At 39.8% G+C, this 16,743-nt stretch overlaps 2 protein-coding genes across 19 annotated transcripts in view; both read right to left on the reverse strand.

Annotated features, from left to right (window-relative positions):
* The window catches only part of TRPC1 (transient receptor potential cation channel subfamily C member 1), a gene marked incomplete at its 5' end in the record, with an annotated part of 41,766 nt that extends 32,186 nt beyond the window's left edge, over window positions 1-9,580 (reverse strand). For 7 of the 18 annotated variants that reach the window (XM_080933971.1, XM_080933969.1, XM_080933961.1 and 4 more), the window contains 2 exons: window positions 3,242-3,396; window positions 9,394-9,565. In XM_080933971.1, coding sequence (XP_080790097.1) covers window positions 3,242-3,396; window positions 9,394-9,565 — 327 coding nt within the window. Of the gene's footprint in view, window positions 1-3,241; window positions 3,397-9,393 lie in introns of all 18 variants that reach the window. The other 11 variants (XM_080933965.1, XM_080933960.1, XM_080933962.1 and 8 more) reach the window with 3 other exon arrangements.
* A 4,299-nt stretch (window positions 9,581-13,879) lies between these two features.
* Window positions 13,880-16,743, reverse strand: part of PLS1 (plastin 1) — a gene marked incomplete at both ends in the record, with an annotated part of 41,868 nt that continues 39,004 nt past the window's right edge. The window contains 2 exons of the mRNA XM_080934822.1: window positions 13,880-14,015; window positions 14,240-14,364. Coding sequence (XP_080790948.1) covers window positions 13,880-14,015; window positions 14,240-14,364 — 261 coding nt within the window. The remainder of the gene's footprint in view (window positions 14,016-14,239; window positions 14,365-16,743) is intronic.

Genomic DNA, 16,743 nt, shown 5'->3' on the forward strand with positions numbered 1-16,743 from the left:
ATTTCACACCTTAATATTCACACCTGGAGTATTACAAAAATTGCTCACATGGGCTATAGCCTTCCCTATCTTTCTAGTCTTGCCTAAGCTTGATTACCATGTTCATCTACCTAAAACACAATACATACGTCACACCTTCTATCAAAATGCATTGAATGATACCTCTCTATAATATAAAGCACAAACACCCTCCCATTCCAGGCCTTTTCTATCCATTTGATTTTAGCTATTTTCCTGAGAATTTTCATTACACTACAAATCCAGTATTTTGTTCTAAAGACTGAATTCACTATTTCAAGAGACACATTTCACATATCTGCATACATTCTTTACCTGTTCCTTAAATCCCTCTAAGTTCTTGAGAGTAGACTTAGGTAACAGGAAGAACATGGAGTTCAGGGCCAGAGCCCAGGTGCAGATTTCATGTCTGCCATTTTTACAGAGCAACTCCGGACAAGTTACTTATCTTTCTGAAGATCAGAGAGTCAAGCCCTCTGGCAAAAAGCAGCACAAAGTAGCACAAAGTTAGCAATGTTAATACTTCTTTTTTATTTTTAAATTTTATTTTACATGTAGGAGTGTTTTATCTTCATGTACGTCTGTGAACAGAATGTCTGTCTTGTGCCCTCAAAGGCCAGAAAGGGGCATTGAGTTCTCTGAACTAGAGTTCCAGAGACGTGGTTGTAAGTTACTGTGTGGATGTCAGAAATTGAATCAGGGTCCTCTGCAAGAGCAAACGGTGCTCCTAAGCATTGAGCCGTCTTCTCAGCCCAATGTTAATATTTCCAGACCGAGCTCATAAGACATTGAGAGAAATTATCTCAAAGGTGAGCAACATGTGCATGTGAATGCAGGTGCTTGTGGAGGCCCAAAGGCATCAGAGCCTGCTAGAGCTGGAGTTATGAGCTCTGTGATGTAGGTGCTGAGAACAGACCTAGAGTCCTCTGCAAGAGTAGCAAGTGCTTCTATCTACTAAACCATTTCCTCAGTTTCGACATATTAAAAAAAGTAAAAATAAAAGCCTCCTCCACCCATTCAGCGCCAGGAATCAAATGCAGGGCCTCACACGTGCTATGCAGAAGCCTAGATTTCTTGATTGCTCCAACCCACAATAATCTTTTATTATTATTATTGCTAAGACAGTAATGTTGAACTGTACAGTTAGGTATAATTAGGGCTTTTCAAAGGCAGTTCTACTGATATGAGTCAGATATGGTTTGGATGCTGTACTACCTTCCTGTGTAGTGTAGTGTGTTCAGTAACATCTATAGCATCTGCCCACAAGATAATCTGCCCAGCAACTGTGAAACTAAAAGTCTCCAGATACTGCCAAACATCTCTTGGTGCAGGCAAAGTTATTTGTTTGAGAACCACAGATACAACCCAAGATAAAACACCAAGTTTCCAGTTCTGTAACTGCAAACAATATACAAGCGTCAAGCACTGGTACCATTTAGCACTTCCTTATAAAATACAGCCTTTATTAAATCCCTTTGTAATCCTCATGTGCTTTAGCTGTCCACTTCATTTTAAGATCCACTCTGACGAAGTCAGATCTCTCCTACTCCTTTCCACCATCACATGCAGCCAAAGGTCTGTGACATTTGTTGACTGACAGAATGACACACAGGTAACTTAGACAGAATATGGAGAACTGGAAAGAGCATGGCGTTCACAGTCAGAGGTTAAAGTCAAACCTTAGCTTTGCCTTTACTGATTTTACAACTCTGAGCAACATGTTTAAGGTCTGTGAGCCTCAGTTTTCTAATCTATAAAATTCAGTATCGGAATAGTCTGACTGTGATGTTCAAATGTGATCAAGAATGTGAAAGAACCATGTGTACTGCAGAATTATTAGATACACAGAAACAAGTATGTAAATACCATTATTATACAATAGTATTTCCTATCCAAAATCATCAACAACTTCTTTATAACCTTATTTCCTCGGTAACTGAAGCTTATACCTTTTAAGTGTTTAACTTTAAATTTTAAATAAATTTAATGGGAGTTTTCTGCTTTTCTAAGACAGATACACACACACACACACACATACATACATACATATATATGCTTTCATCTAAGGTGTTAGCTACTGAGTATAATTAGCCTCCCTTCCTGACGCTAGCCCACGGTTAAAGCATAAGCAGCAGACATGCAGTATAGCCTCTGGTTAAACAGTGGCCCCAGGCTACAGCTCCAGTGCCCCTATCATGCCTTTCTTTTCAGATCAGAAAAATAAAAAATTAACTTAAAAGTGAAATCCAACATGAAAAAATATAAACTTTGAAGAAGTGCTCTACACCTAAATTTAACCTAGAAACTTCAGCAAAATTACTCTAGCAGCTCAGAAGCCCTTTGATTTAGTTCCTCATTGTATTCTAGACAGCTAAGTGACTGGATACCCAATTCCCTTTTCTATACCATGTGTGTGTGTGTGCATGTGGGTGGACATATATACACATATATAGGCTTATATATCAGTCACAAGACTATATTATAATTTTAGGATGTACATAAAGCCACCTAACAGTACTAAAAAATATACTGTTGAGTGCTTCCTGATGTAACTCCAAAACTCTGCCTCATTACAGCTACAGCAGAAGAGCCAGAGTTCCTATGCCAGCCATCATGAGTGAACCAAAAGGGACAGGAAATGATGCTATTATTAGATTATACCTTCAAGATGTCCGTGCATGTCTGCTTTACTACCTTAAATGATAAGGACAAATGGAAAGTTCTATCCTCTCTAGTTTTAAAAACAAATCATCTTTAGATGAAAGCAAACACTAAATTTCAAACAAAGAGGAAAACATAATAAAACTTAGGAGAAATCAACTTATTCATGTGCCTATAAATAACACAGGTCACAGAAAAGTCCTGTCCCCTGGCACTTCTAGAACACTCGCACTATTTTTAGAGATATAATACAAATAGCAATCCTATCAGTAATAAAAATAATGTCATCTTTAATAATTCATGATAGTTTACTTCCATCTGATGTAGGGAAAGAAAGCAGGAAGAAAAATATAAATAAATTTAAAATGTGACATTTTAAAAAGCTTATTTGGGTTTGTTTTGTAAACTTTTTAGTGGCTTAAAACCAAGTAGAAGATGAAAGACAAAGGAAGACACGAAACCAAAGCAAAGAGAAAGAGAGAGGAAGCTAGAAGGAGAGATGAAAGCAAGGCATAGCTAACATTTCTTAGAAGCTACTGGATAAAATCATCTAGCCTTGTACCTGACAACCGTAGTCCAAAAGCAGCTGCAGTATATCCAAGCTTTCGTTTTCAATAGTTATGGTAACAGCATTTCTCCCAAGCACATCTACGCAATTTATGTTCAAGTCACCTGAACTGTTTTCCTCCAAAATCTTTTTAACCATATAATAGTCACCTAAATAACAATATACAAACATGATTTAATATTTAAGACATTAAGCAAGAATGACTATTAAGAAAATTTTATCCTGCTGAATTAATAGATTAAAAATACCTAAATTCATTTTTGCTTTTCATGTGGACATGTGCACAGAAAATGTGAACATTTCCTGGAAAAAAAGTATATCTTGATAAAATAATACAGATACAAGCAGTAAATATAAAATAGAAGTAGAAAAAGATAAATGTGTAGCATGTAATAAAAATCTCTAGTTTAAAATTCTTAACCTGATGGTAGAAGGAGAAAAACTTATAGAAGATATGTAAAACAGTTTAATATAGAATACCCCAAAATACAGACTGGTGGCTACTATATAAAAATAAAATGAAACTTAAAAGAAATTAGTTTTAGATAACAAATACACATTTATTCATGCATCAGATTGGTAGATATTAGAGAGAGAGAGAGCATACATTTAAAATGTGATTATGAATGTGACAGTATGTATAATAAAGGTACCTAAATGTTCTTATTCCTCCCTCCCTCTCTCCTCCCTCCACACCTCTCTCTCCCTCCCTCCCTCCCTTACACACACACACACACACTTGCACACACACACACAAGCACACTCATTAAGGAAGATGAAAGGTAGAGTATTAATAAACAGAAAACATCCATCTCACAAAAAGCCAAGTTGGGGCTATTATGACTACTAGATCTACCAGGAGCAGGAAGGCTGTCATCTGCCTAACTTGAAAGCCACCACAAAATTGTCATCCTATGTGAGGAAAATGGGAATTACTGTCAACAAAGGTCCATTATATTTGCCCACTAATGAGACTGTGGGGGCGGGGGGGAACCAAAGGGCAACTCTCATCAGAGAAAGAAAGTGAGATAGCTGTCTCCTGTTACTTTTCTAAGCACAGAGGGTTTCGCACATAGCTCTTCTTTAGATGTCTGTGAGTAAGGCAGGAAAAAGATACTCAGACTGGAAACTGGAAGGAGAGAAGGAACAATTTCATGATGCACAGAGAGAAAGCATAGACTAAATGAGTAAGAAAAACAATATTGCAACTAAGGTAACAGATTTCATTTGTAGAAACTGAAAACTTTCTATTATTTGTAATGTCTGCTTTCAAGTCCCCATACATTTTAAAAGAACAACACATCTCCTCAGGTCTCTCGAGAATAAAAATCTAGTCATAAAATAATTCTCCCATAGTACTAATTAACATTTAAATTCCACGGATGAAGTGATGTTCTTAACTCTTCAGCTACACCAAGTGGCCAAATAGTCCAGTAAAATGACATCACTATTTCTAAAAATAATAATAATAATAATACTTAAAAATATTTCAGGTATATCTGATTCTAAGTATAGGGACAAGAAGATGCTACCCAGAAAGCTCTGCTTTGCTGTTCAGGTGTATCCAGGTGAGGGTTATTTGTTTTAATCAACCTCCTTGGAAGTCATTAGGCTTTGTAAATCTGAGGTCATTGAGTTGCATTAATTCTGCAATACTTTCAGCCATTTTTTCTTAACTGTTGTTTCTTTGCTACAGTGTGTATTTGCAAGTCGTTTAAAGTGATATACCATAAAGACAAGAACAGCTGTTCTTTCATAATATATGAAAGCCATCTAACAGCCCAGATGCTAGTAACAATGTCTGCTATGCCAGATGTTCTTTCATAGGGGAGCTGCTTGCAAGCACATCTCTTGTCTTTGGAAAGCAATATAATTCCCTTACTTTTTTGATGATATAGTTGTTTTTCAATTTTATTTTTATTTGTGTGCCTGTGAGAAGTATATGTGTGTATATTCCTGTCTGTGTAGGTGTCAATGAGGAGGCTAGAGGTCCAGGTTGTTCTTCCTCTACCTCCCCACCCCACCTCCCCAGCCCCTGCCAACTAAGGATCTCTCTCTGAACTCAGAGTTCACTGATTGGCTAGACTGGCTCCCAGCAGCTCCAGGGATCTGCTTGCCCAGGGCTAGGCTCTTATCAATACACTCTGCTTGTACATGGAAGCTGGATACCCAAGCTCCTGTCTTCAGGCTTGTGTGGCAGACACCTCCTCAGCCATTAGATAGTTCCCTTTGTTCAGAAAGGAAAAAAAAAAGAGAGAGATTTTTCAGTCTATTCCATAGCTACTGCACCAATGCAAGTCACCTCAGTCCAATCTCTAGAGTATCCCCCATACTCATTTCCCTGTCCCTGTGACAACTAACCCTCATCCAAACCAATACCATCCTTCTAGGCAGTGAAAAAGACTTTTAACTGGTATGTCTCCTGAAAAGTTTTCTCTCTGACCCAATCCTAAGCAAGCTAATGCCCCTCCCTTCCCCGCCCCCACCCCATTAACATACTTTCTAACAGCTCTAGGTTACATTACTAGCTGGATTCTGTAAGTGCATGCCCTGGAAAAGTCGTGGCTGCCAATGCATCACTCTCGGTGCACTTGAGCATTGAAGATGGCCGCCTGTTTCCTGGCCCTTCTGACAGGATAGCCATCTAAGCTCTCTTAGTGCCAGATAACAAGTCACATTGGTTTCCCATAAACCAATTTTTAATTCCCTGAACCCCCACTCACACTCTTCTTTAAACAACTAGTTTCCTTTGTCCAAAATGAAGCTGGATTCAGTTCACACTGGGTTCTTTTCTGTATTATTACTCACACAATGCTTTATACTTGAACACAGGGGGTCAACAAAAATTGTTCTGAAAAAGGGCCAAGCATTAAAATATGCTAAGTTTTGTGGGACATGGTATCTCAGTCACAGTGTACTCAGACCCTTTTGCATCAAAGCAGACACAGAGCACATGGAAACTAATGAGGATGTGTTTCAATAAAACTTTTCATGTTCCATAGAAGTTTTATGCTATAAAACTTCTTTTTGTTAGAAATATTTTCAAGTATTTGAAATATAAAATGTAAAAGCCAGACTTACTCACAGGCTTTGCAAAAAGAGTTAGATTTGGCTTAGGGATCAGTTAATGCCTCATGTTCTAGTCCTTCCTCTTCAATCCATTCTGTAAAATTTAAAGCATACTAATCTTAGAACTTGTAGTTTTCTAACATTCCTCAATGGACACAATTTTTACTGGGGTCTATGAAGTCCACTGGAAACTGGGCTGGCAAACGTGATAGTTTGTATCTTAACAATAAATCTCCTCTGTTCAGCTGCAATAAATCCTTGAGAGAAATACAGTAGAAATGTTACAATATCAGGAAAGATAATTCTCTTTTTCCTCACTGGCTTCACATTTGACTTTTTAACATATGGTGATAAACCTCACCATCACTAAAATGACAACAGCGTTAATGTTGATCAGTTTTGCTACATGTGGTGGCTCATGCCTATAATGCCAGCACCCAGGAGGCAGAAGCAGGAGGGTTGCTGCATGTTTGAGGCTAGCCTAGGCTACTTACATAGTGGATTTCAGGCCAAGATGGACCACAGATCCAAACCAGATTTGCAGCTAGCTGTGAAGTGTATAAGGCTTTTGTGTCAAAAAAATTTATAAATCTTTTCAAAACAAACTTCCTGCAAAACACTTTTGACATGAAATTATAACATTATATTTAAAACATTTCCACTTAAATTAAAACGGATTAGGAGAAAAAAAGCTTTGTAACCCAAAGAAATCCTACTGGAACTCACAAGTAATTGCTTTGTGCAGGAATGGTTTAGTCCTAATCGCTCCCTTTGGTTTTTTAATGTTGTCAGTTATTGCCTCTAAGTAACACTTGAACTTCTCATTGCCTGTATTAAACTATTACTCCTAGTCTTAGGCTTCTCAACATCATTAAATTTGGGGGAATCAGTCTGAAGTTTATAATATTAGGAGCAAGAGAAACTCATATTACAATGCTTGTACTTTCAAATTTCACCTTTAAATGTCCTTCAGCCTCATAACACACAATGTACTAATGGTTGAGTTGGGTAATTTGTTTTTAACTTCCCAGGAGAGAGAGTACGTTGTACTAATAGCCTACCTTCCAAATCTCACCTAGGCCACTTAAGTTAAACTGAACACTGGCTCAGAAAGATCTATGGTGTACATAAACATACATTTTTGCCCTACTGTTCCTCACTACTGCACATAAAGAAAACATCTTTATTACAGAAAAACTCCTAAAGAATTTGGATGTTGTCAGTAACTCATTAATAGAGCTTTTTGTCCACTGCCTTACAAAATTGTGAACTTCATGTCTATGTTTTGATGGCATGGTAAAGAGCAGCGAGCTGAAGATAATAATAGAAACGCACTGTGGGGTCAGCCGATGTGTCAGTGAGGCAGCTACTGCTCTGCCATCCCTCATTAAAATAACCGTGAACTGCTTCTCAACCAGTGTGTTCTAAAGCTTTGGTGATTTACAAATTTCCCCGTACAGTGTTTAAGCTCTGTAACTAGTGACACTTGAGAGCTGTATAGGATGGTGCCTATGTGACCCGAGTACCCTACACGCTAATCATACTCTTATCATCCCTCCTTCATGCAAATTATTTTCCTGATCACACACATCTTTATATTAGGAGCTGACTACCAACGTACAACTTCTCAGCAGCACTCAGGACTCAGCTTTTAATTACCCAAACCACTCTCCTCCCTAACCTCACACCCTTCAAATCTCCTCCAAAATAGGGAAAACAGAAAGTACCACTAAATATATTAAGGAAGGTGTTAATACAACAGTGGCATAAATTCTCCAGGAAATGTAGCACATTTTGAAAGCATCCTCAGCCCCGAGGTACACAAATCTGCTATAGCAACTAAATCAAAGAATCCTTCCTTATAATGTAGCAAGCCTACAACAAAGGTGACAGAAGACAATTAGGATGAATCCAGGGGACAGGTGACATTCTGCCCTCCCCATCCCGTCTCTAGCTCCTTGGTGAAATGTCAAGAAGGGATTTGCTTCTGGACCTGGCTAAGATTAAGCATAGTCGTGTAAAAACAAAACAAAACAAACAAACAAAAAAAAAACCAAAAGAACAAAAACCTATTTCAAATGCCTTTAAAAGGTCTAGGAATATGTTGTTGACCTAAATATCTACCTATATGTGAACAAAACCAAAACTTCTGTAACTAGTTTTCCCATAGTGTGAGCTGGCCTCTAGAAATAGGTTTTGGAAGTCTACATGTTCCAACAAAGTTTTCCCAAATAAACACAGATTTTCAACATCCAACTGCTTAATTGAGGAATGAGACTGTTTTAATTTTTTTTTTCCGTGTAGGAGATAAAAGCAGTCTGAGAGCAATCAAGTTCCCATGAACCATGAAACCATGCTTGCTGTATGTGGCCATAAAGTGATCAATTTCTAAATTAAAAAACAGTATATTCCACACTATTTCGCCTATACTTTTGTTTTTTTTACTGCCGTTGCCTCCCTTCAACTCCCCGAAGCAACAAAACCTTTCTCCCTAATAAATATCAACACTCAGAGGGGTTCCAAAAATTTGAGAAAAGTTCCAGCAACTAGGGCAAGATTTTTTCATAGCCTTATTTGGATTATTTGTGTTTAGGATAACTGAATACCACTCAACTGTAAGAGGCTAGGGCACTGCTGGCTGACGCTAAACAGAAGGAAAAGTCTTCAAAAATAAAATAAAATAAAACCTACAAGGTGACAGCCCATAAATCAGAGATATCATACAGGAGATTCGTAGAATTTTCGGATCAGAAGGTCCAAAATCAGCCTCTGGCTCCCAAAGGAAGAAGTTAACTCCAAACTAGAGTTAACCAGTGACAGAAGTGGAGAAACTCGGGGATCAAGGCTTCCACCTCGTCCCAGCAACATCCCACCTGCAGGAGTCCACCGCCCCCGCCCTACCTGCCTGCTGCTCAAGCTCAATTAGGCAGAAGTCCTGCGGCGGGCTGCACAGATGTGGGAACAGCCGCTGCACGCAAGAAAAAGCTGGAGTGACAGGAATAAGTTGAGGCAGGGGCGGGACCCAGGGAGTGGATGCTAGGGATGTCCTGAGGTGGAGAAGGGGGCCTAGCTCTCACCCTTGTCGCACGCCAGCAAGAAAAGCTTCTCATTCAAGGTGTTCTCCTCCTTCACCTCTCGCACATCCTTCAGCGCCATCACTTCGTTGGGCGATGAAGAGGATGGGGAGGAAGGCAGGGAGGAGGAGGAGACGCCCGAGAGGTCCGTGCTCGGGTACAGGGCCGCCATCATCGCGGCCCAGGACGGGGGCAGGCCAGGAGACGGAGGCGGGGCCCCCATGGGCGCCGACCCCGACCCCGAGCTGGAAAACGGGTGAGTCGTTCCCACGGCCACATCTGCGTGCGGCCCGTTGGCCCCGAAGGGCGTCGCCTCGCCCCGGAACCAGCACTCGCCCTCCACGGACAGCCCCAGGTTGGTGGCCGCGCTGGCGCGGCCCCGGGGCCAGCGCCCTCTGCCCAGCCGCCGGCGCCCCGGTCGAGCTGGTCCGCGCCCGTCCGGGGACGACAGAGTGGAGCGCGCCAGGGCGGCAGCCGAGCGCGGGGCCGTGCCAGGAGCCGCAGGGGCCGCGCAGGGGGCGGCCCGGCCTGGGAGGGAGTGAGGGGGCCGCCGGCGAAGGAGCTCGGCGGTGCGCTTCGCAGCACGTCTGGCTCCGGGGCTGTGGGAACCGCTGGCCCAGCAGCACCCGCAGGAGGCAGAGGTTCGCGGCTTTCTCCTCACGTCATCCTCAGCCCCGCGGAGGCGACGACACCGGGGCGGGGCTAGCGACGAAGCGGAGCTCGGGGGCGGGGCCTGTAGGGGCGGGGTGAGGCAGGGCGGGGCCTCAGGGCTGACGCACCTCTATGGTCGGTCGCCTAGCATCTTGGGCGCCTCCGCAGCTCTGAGCACCTGAGGGCTTGGGAAGCACTTGGCCTTGGTTCTTATCCAGGCTGAGGATTTGAGGTAATCTTATCGGTTGCGTGTATGCATAGAAAGTAAACGCACTGCAGTGAGCCATGGAGCTTCTGAGGGATTAACATTTACTTGAAATCCCTTACGGAATTGTCCTAAAGGCTGGCCAAACAACCTGATTTGGGAGTTTGTGTTTACGTTTCCCTTGTTCCTAAAGGCCGGTTAAAAAACAATCTTTGTAATGTAATATGGTCTATTATTCCTGATATTTCTAAAGTCACTATATATGTATTCACATCTAAGTCAAAGGCGACCATAACTGTTACATAAGCTCAGTTTAGGACTTACTCGCCATACAGGTCCTCTTAGTGGATTTGTTACATTTATCACATCTAATTTTTAAGAGATTTGTTATTTAGACAACAGTTGTCTGACACTCAGCAAATGCGAGTTGAAAACTACGTTTAAGGTTTAGATTTTTAAAGCAGTGGATAAATGTACTTAAATTTGAGGGGGATACTTTCTCTCCCATCCAGGATGCTTTGTCTCATTACTTTCTCTTTCAGCATTTAATTTCCTAATTTTTAAAATCAACGTTCTTTCTAGATGGTCTCTAAAAGCCTTTGATACCAAAGTCATTTTTTTCAAACATTTTCTGTTTAACATAAATGATGATCTCGAGTTGTTCGAGTTTTTGTTTCTAGACAATCTCTCCACTGTCCTGTAGTGTTTAATACAGTTCCAAGTTTATGTATTTGGTAGAATTTCCAAGAGGCTCAAGGTGAGGCCACTGAAAGAGACGAATGCTCTTCCTTTTTGCTCAGCAAAATGTTCAGCCAGTAGCAGAACTCTAACCCTGACCCATCCAAAATTCCAGTATTTGAGCTAAAGAACTCAAATGACTCACAGCCATACACTCTTGTGGTACTGGATTAATTTCTAAGATTAGAGGGAATTCCAACCGCCTTTGGTAGTAATCTTAGGAAACCTTCCAACGCATTAGAGAGTGTTATAATACAGGTTTGTGGATCGTCTCAGATACAATTAAACTGCTCAGTGGGCGTACACTGGGACATCCTAACAACACGTATGTATTTAGCATGTGATCTGAAGAACAATGCTGGAGTTACAATGACAATGGTATGCAAAAGCAACTCCCTCAAGTAACAGGTAAAAAAATCCAACCCAACAAAAGAGCAATCACGACTCCAGTCAGAACTTCCGATTTAAATCTAGTCTTACAAGTAGGATCCTACTTATATTTTTTTCAGGTTCTCCTTCCCTTTGCTACTTGAGGAGCACATCCGGTTCTTTTTCATAGTGCCCACTCCACTATTTGCATCGGCTTTCCCTGCTGAACACAGTCCATTTTCTTTTTCCTCAGAGAGCCCTTACCTCGATTCTCAGATAACCTCTCCCTCTGCTCTCCTTGGTCTGCAGCAAATCTCCCTCCTCCCACTGCATTCTCGCTGTGTTCCCTGCTTCATCTCTTGCCATTGCTTCAATCGTTGACGGTCTCTACTAGACAGAGACTGAAAGACTGCCTCTATTTTTGTCAGCGGAGGCCCAAAAATCTAGTTGTGGTACTTGGATACTGGAGACAATAAATTTGTGCTAATTATTTTTATCCACTCAAATGATTTTATCACGAACTAGGTTTGTAACAATCACGCAGTTCATCTTTAATAAAAGTCTTCATATGAGGGCTGGTGAGGAGGCTCAGTGGATAAAAGTGCTTGCTGTTCAAACCTGAAGCCCCGGTTTCAATTCCCATACAGGTGTAAGGAGAAAACTGACCCAAAAAATCTGTCCTCTGATATCCACATGTATGCATGCATGCCCATACACAGGTACCATCCACACACACAATAATAAGAACATTAAAGTTTTGGAATTAAAAAGCTTCTTCTTATATGAAAGAAAAAAAACACTAAAGAAATACAGTGTTTGTATTGCTTCATTTAGGAGTTGCAGTCTTTTGTGAAGGAATAAGCTCATAACAGATCAATACTGAAGGTTCTATATTTTTATTTAAATGAAATAAACAACACATTCTAGATACACAGTATTTTTATTAAATATACTTCGTGAGAAAAAGAACACCTTAAAGTGCTAAATTCCATGTAAATCAGGTTATTTTAGTAAATATGACTGAAAAAAATCAGAGAGGCGTGATTTAAATCATCTCAGGGAAAGAGCAGAAGCATACTTCTATCTTCATATAAGAAAACAACCATCAAAATATAAAAAGCAAAGAAATCTCATGTAGAAGAATATATTTCAGAATCCCACCTTTTAGTTCATTTAAAAAGTCTAGCCTAAACACAGACACTCCTGATGTTTGTTTTGATCAGTGGACAAAGAGGAGGTGACAAAGAAGGGACAGCACTTTCCCTGCATAGCAGGATTGCTCACTGGCACTAAAGTGGAAGGTGGGGGAGCTTGTTTCTGGCTTCAACTATGAGCAACAGAATTTCTTTGCTGTGAAAGATGTTGGGGAAAAGAGGTTGCAAGCTTTAACTCTTCCAGAGGAACACAAACCTTAAGTTCATACAGGGCTGTGAGAACCATGAAAAACTACTATGACAGACATTAGCTTTTATATACACAGCGTTCTACTGAAGCCATTTGGTGGGCATATTCCAATTATGTAGGCTTCGCTATAGACGGAAACTAGGAAGTGTCATGTGATCCGAACAGGATAGCATCAGTGTCAGCTGGGGCATTCTATCCAATGTTTGGCTGAAAATATTTGAAAGGAATTAGGTGAAAAATAACTATATTCACTTCATAATTAACATTTGCAAGACATAGCTTCACATATCAGATGTCCACAACTGAAAAGTGTCACACACATCGTGGGGGCAAAAATAAATACTCAATGGCTGGCTGACCACTTAATACATACCATTTAAGAAAATGTGGGTAACTCAGATGACTTAGAGAAATACATATGTAACATCTTACCAACATACAGTATTATGCTAGATGTTAGAGATAAAGCTATATTATCAAACTAGGGCATGTGAAATAGCAATGGAGTTACAATCAAACTTTAAGTAAAAAGTTCCTACAGCTTATACAAGAGAGTGAACCTTGGGGGTTATTCAAGAATTAGTTCTCATATTAAAAAAAGTTTAATGTTGACGAATTATACTTATCCATTTACATTTTTATATGATATAGAAATTTACAGAAAAATTTAGGTCGGTTGACATAGTTAAGGGGGAAGAAACAAAAGGATTAAGTTAGATTATGACTTTAGGTACCTTTTTGATCAAAATTAAATAACACATCAAAAAAATCCAAACACATTTAATAGAAAGACCAGATAAAACTTTATATGGGTCTTTTTTGAACCACAAAGAAAGAATGACTAGTCTTATTTTGGTAAGACTCTTAGGAAACAAAATAATTTAATTATGAAACAGCAGCTTGATGAGACATCCCTGTAATGGTATTGATTGTTAAGGTAATTGTGGTATCTAAAAAACAGATTGACAAATTCTAATGTGTATGGACAAGATATTATTCATTTCTGGATACAGAACTATTTTGAGCATACAGATATTCTAATTTGATACCCACTACATTTCAAAATTCTGTAAACTGAGACGTTCGATGCATAGAATGTGGCAGGTCACAGGAAATGCTTCATTATTTCAGCCGGTTTAGTCCTTTTCCCATTAAGCAGGCAAACACGGTCATCACCATCTTCGGCTTCACCTCAACGAGGTCATCAGGCAGGGCATATATCCGGGCACCGATCTTCCGAGCAACGGAAATGGCATATCTTGAAAAGAAAAGACAGACATCTTGGGATTTGTTATCTATCTTTCGTTCCTGTAACAGAAGAACCTTTTTATAAGATTAAGTTAACAAGAAAGGTTAGGGATGATTTTTTTTTTTTTTTATCATATTCCCCACCGAGACTACTTTATAAAGGGTAAGGACATCCTTGTAAGGATTTTCGATGATGAACAGATCACTGTGGTCCAAGAGACCAGAAGGGCTTACTTAGCATTGTTCAGTTTGTCCTCCTCAGTCAAGTGCTCTCTCTTGACCATTTCTTGACGGACTGCATTTGGTGCAATGGCATCTATTAGATCTAAGACAGGCAAACTTGTACTAATAGATTTATCCTAGGAAATAAAGACAGACATGCATGAACATCTTACCTTTAATTTCCACAAATGTCAGCCTCTTCTGGCCATAGTCACCTAACTGAAACCAACCTATAGGTTACCTTTGTACTTAATATTAAGCTTTTCTGCAACCAATACATATAATAGGCCATTTAAAGTATGATTTTCCTTTAAGTCTCCATGTAAATTATAGTGTATAGAGAGTTGCCCCACACCTGAATAAGATTTATGGTCATGATAATTCCTACTTTTGCCAATTGTTATACCTGTTCTGTGAAAAATAATTTTTATAATGGAGTTGGTACGCTTTTAATTAATAATTCCATATTTTGTGAACCATGAACTTCCCATGACTTAGTATTTTCAGAAAGATAAGTGAAATAGTGAAAGGAACCTGCATTTACAAGGATGGTATTCTTGTTGATTTAAATCATTATCTTTTAATCCTACATCCCAGGAAGCAAGTGAATGATACCTTCTCTTAACAATGAAGTATGTGAATCCAAAAAGATCAAATTCTAACATAGCTACCAATAAGTACAAAGTATCTGAACTGGGACAGTCTAACTAATCTCCAAGATATTCCATTTTGCAGTTATTTCAAGAGTGAATTAAAAATGGACAACTACTCTGGGGGATAGAGTATCATAGTTAAATTTTTTTTAAAGTCCATATCTGAACTGATTTTGCAACTTGCCTACACATGGAAAATGGTTTGTTGTTCTCAGGTTGAAAAAAGTAGCCTCTATTGCTTGCCTACCCAACACTGGCTCACTCCTTATCTCTCTGGATTCTAACAGAACCCATATTTGTGCTGTCTATTCCTTTCATTTGGACATGAGTTTCAAGGAAAGCTCTTGCCAACAAACCAGTGCTTCAGAAATGAAACTGAACTGCTGTGGGTCATGAATTCTAAACAAACTTTATGTATAAAGCATACAATACCTAAGAAGGCATACAATATACGTCTGTATTAAAAATTCACAGGAAAGGGCTGGAGAGCCGGCTCAGCAGTTAAGATCACTCACTGCTCTTCCAGAGGGCCTGAGTTAAATTCCCAGCACCCATTGGTGGCTCACAACTTACTGTAATTCCAGTTTCAGGAGATCAGAAGCCCACTTCTGACCTCCACAGGCACTAGATATGGACATAGCACGCAGACTTGCATGTAGGTAAAATGCTTATATTAATAAACAATTGACAGGGAAGGGGTAATTAAGAAAAAAATATTGGTGTTGGTAGCACACCTCTTTAATCCCAGCAATCAGGAGGCAGAGGCACGTAAATCTCCCAGTTTGAGGCCAGCCTGGTCTAGAGAGCAAGTTCTAGGAAACCCAGAAGATCTACACCAAAAAAAAAAAAAAAAAAAAATCCCTATCTAGAAAACCAAGAGAGAGAAAGAGAGGGGGGAGGGGGGAGGAGGGAGAAGAAAAGCCCTTTAATAAAGTGGAAAGCTCCTAGTCTAAGATGAACAGCGCAGCTTTACCTTATTTACCACAATAACTTTATTTGAGCCTAAATTAATTCAGCTCTCAGAAATCAACAACTTTTTCTGACTGAGAATGAGGGGATGAGCACTCTTTCATACTCAGCAATACAACTAAGAAGACAGCCAGCTTTGGGGTGAAGTTGGCATGTTAAACACTGACACAGGAATGGGCAGGGAGTGGGATGAAGTTGGCATGTTAAACACTGACACAGGAGTGGGTGGAGAGGAAAACTACTGGCTCAAATATTTCCATTACCACAGTCAGCACCTTTCTCTTTAACTTAAACCAATTTACATTTCTACCATTGAAGCCAAAAGCACATCATTACCTAAACTCTGGGATAGGGATGCCACAGGACTCTTTGATTTTTACTAGAATACAATGAAAGTAAAAATACAGTTTCTGGCCAAATACAGCTTTATGTTAAATGACTGAAAATAACTTGAAGAATGTTTTGTGATAAAAGGTTCCCTTGAAAGCCCATAAACTTAGTTTATTTATTCTAGAAGAAAACATGTTTTGGGGTACAAATGGAAGATTAAATCTCCTGTCTACCTTGCCTTTATTCAACATTGAGGCTTCTAGCTTGCTACCTCCCTATTTTCTGTCCTCCAGTTCAAATCCCTCCTCCATCTGATGTTCAAATCAACTTGTCCCCCATCTTTCTCATTCTCTCTCTCATTTCCCTCCTCTGTCTGTCTAAGGTTTTAAGTGTTTATTATACTGAGTTTCTTAAGGCCATTGCATGAAGGTGTATAATGTATTTCAAGCCCATCTTCCACCATCAAATCTGCTTTCTCTGCCCACTTCTCACTGACCACTGATGGGAAGATCAGCCAGACTGTGCGCTTGACAAAATCGCTTGTACTGCTTGATTTTATTGTTT

This window comes from Micromys minutus (assembly GCF_963924665.1).
Source record: "Micromys minutus genome assembly, chromosome: 21".
Lineage (NCBI taxonomy): Eukaryota > Metazoa > Chordata > Mammalia > Rodentia > Muridae > Micromys > Micromys minutus.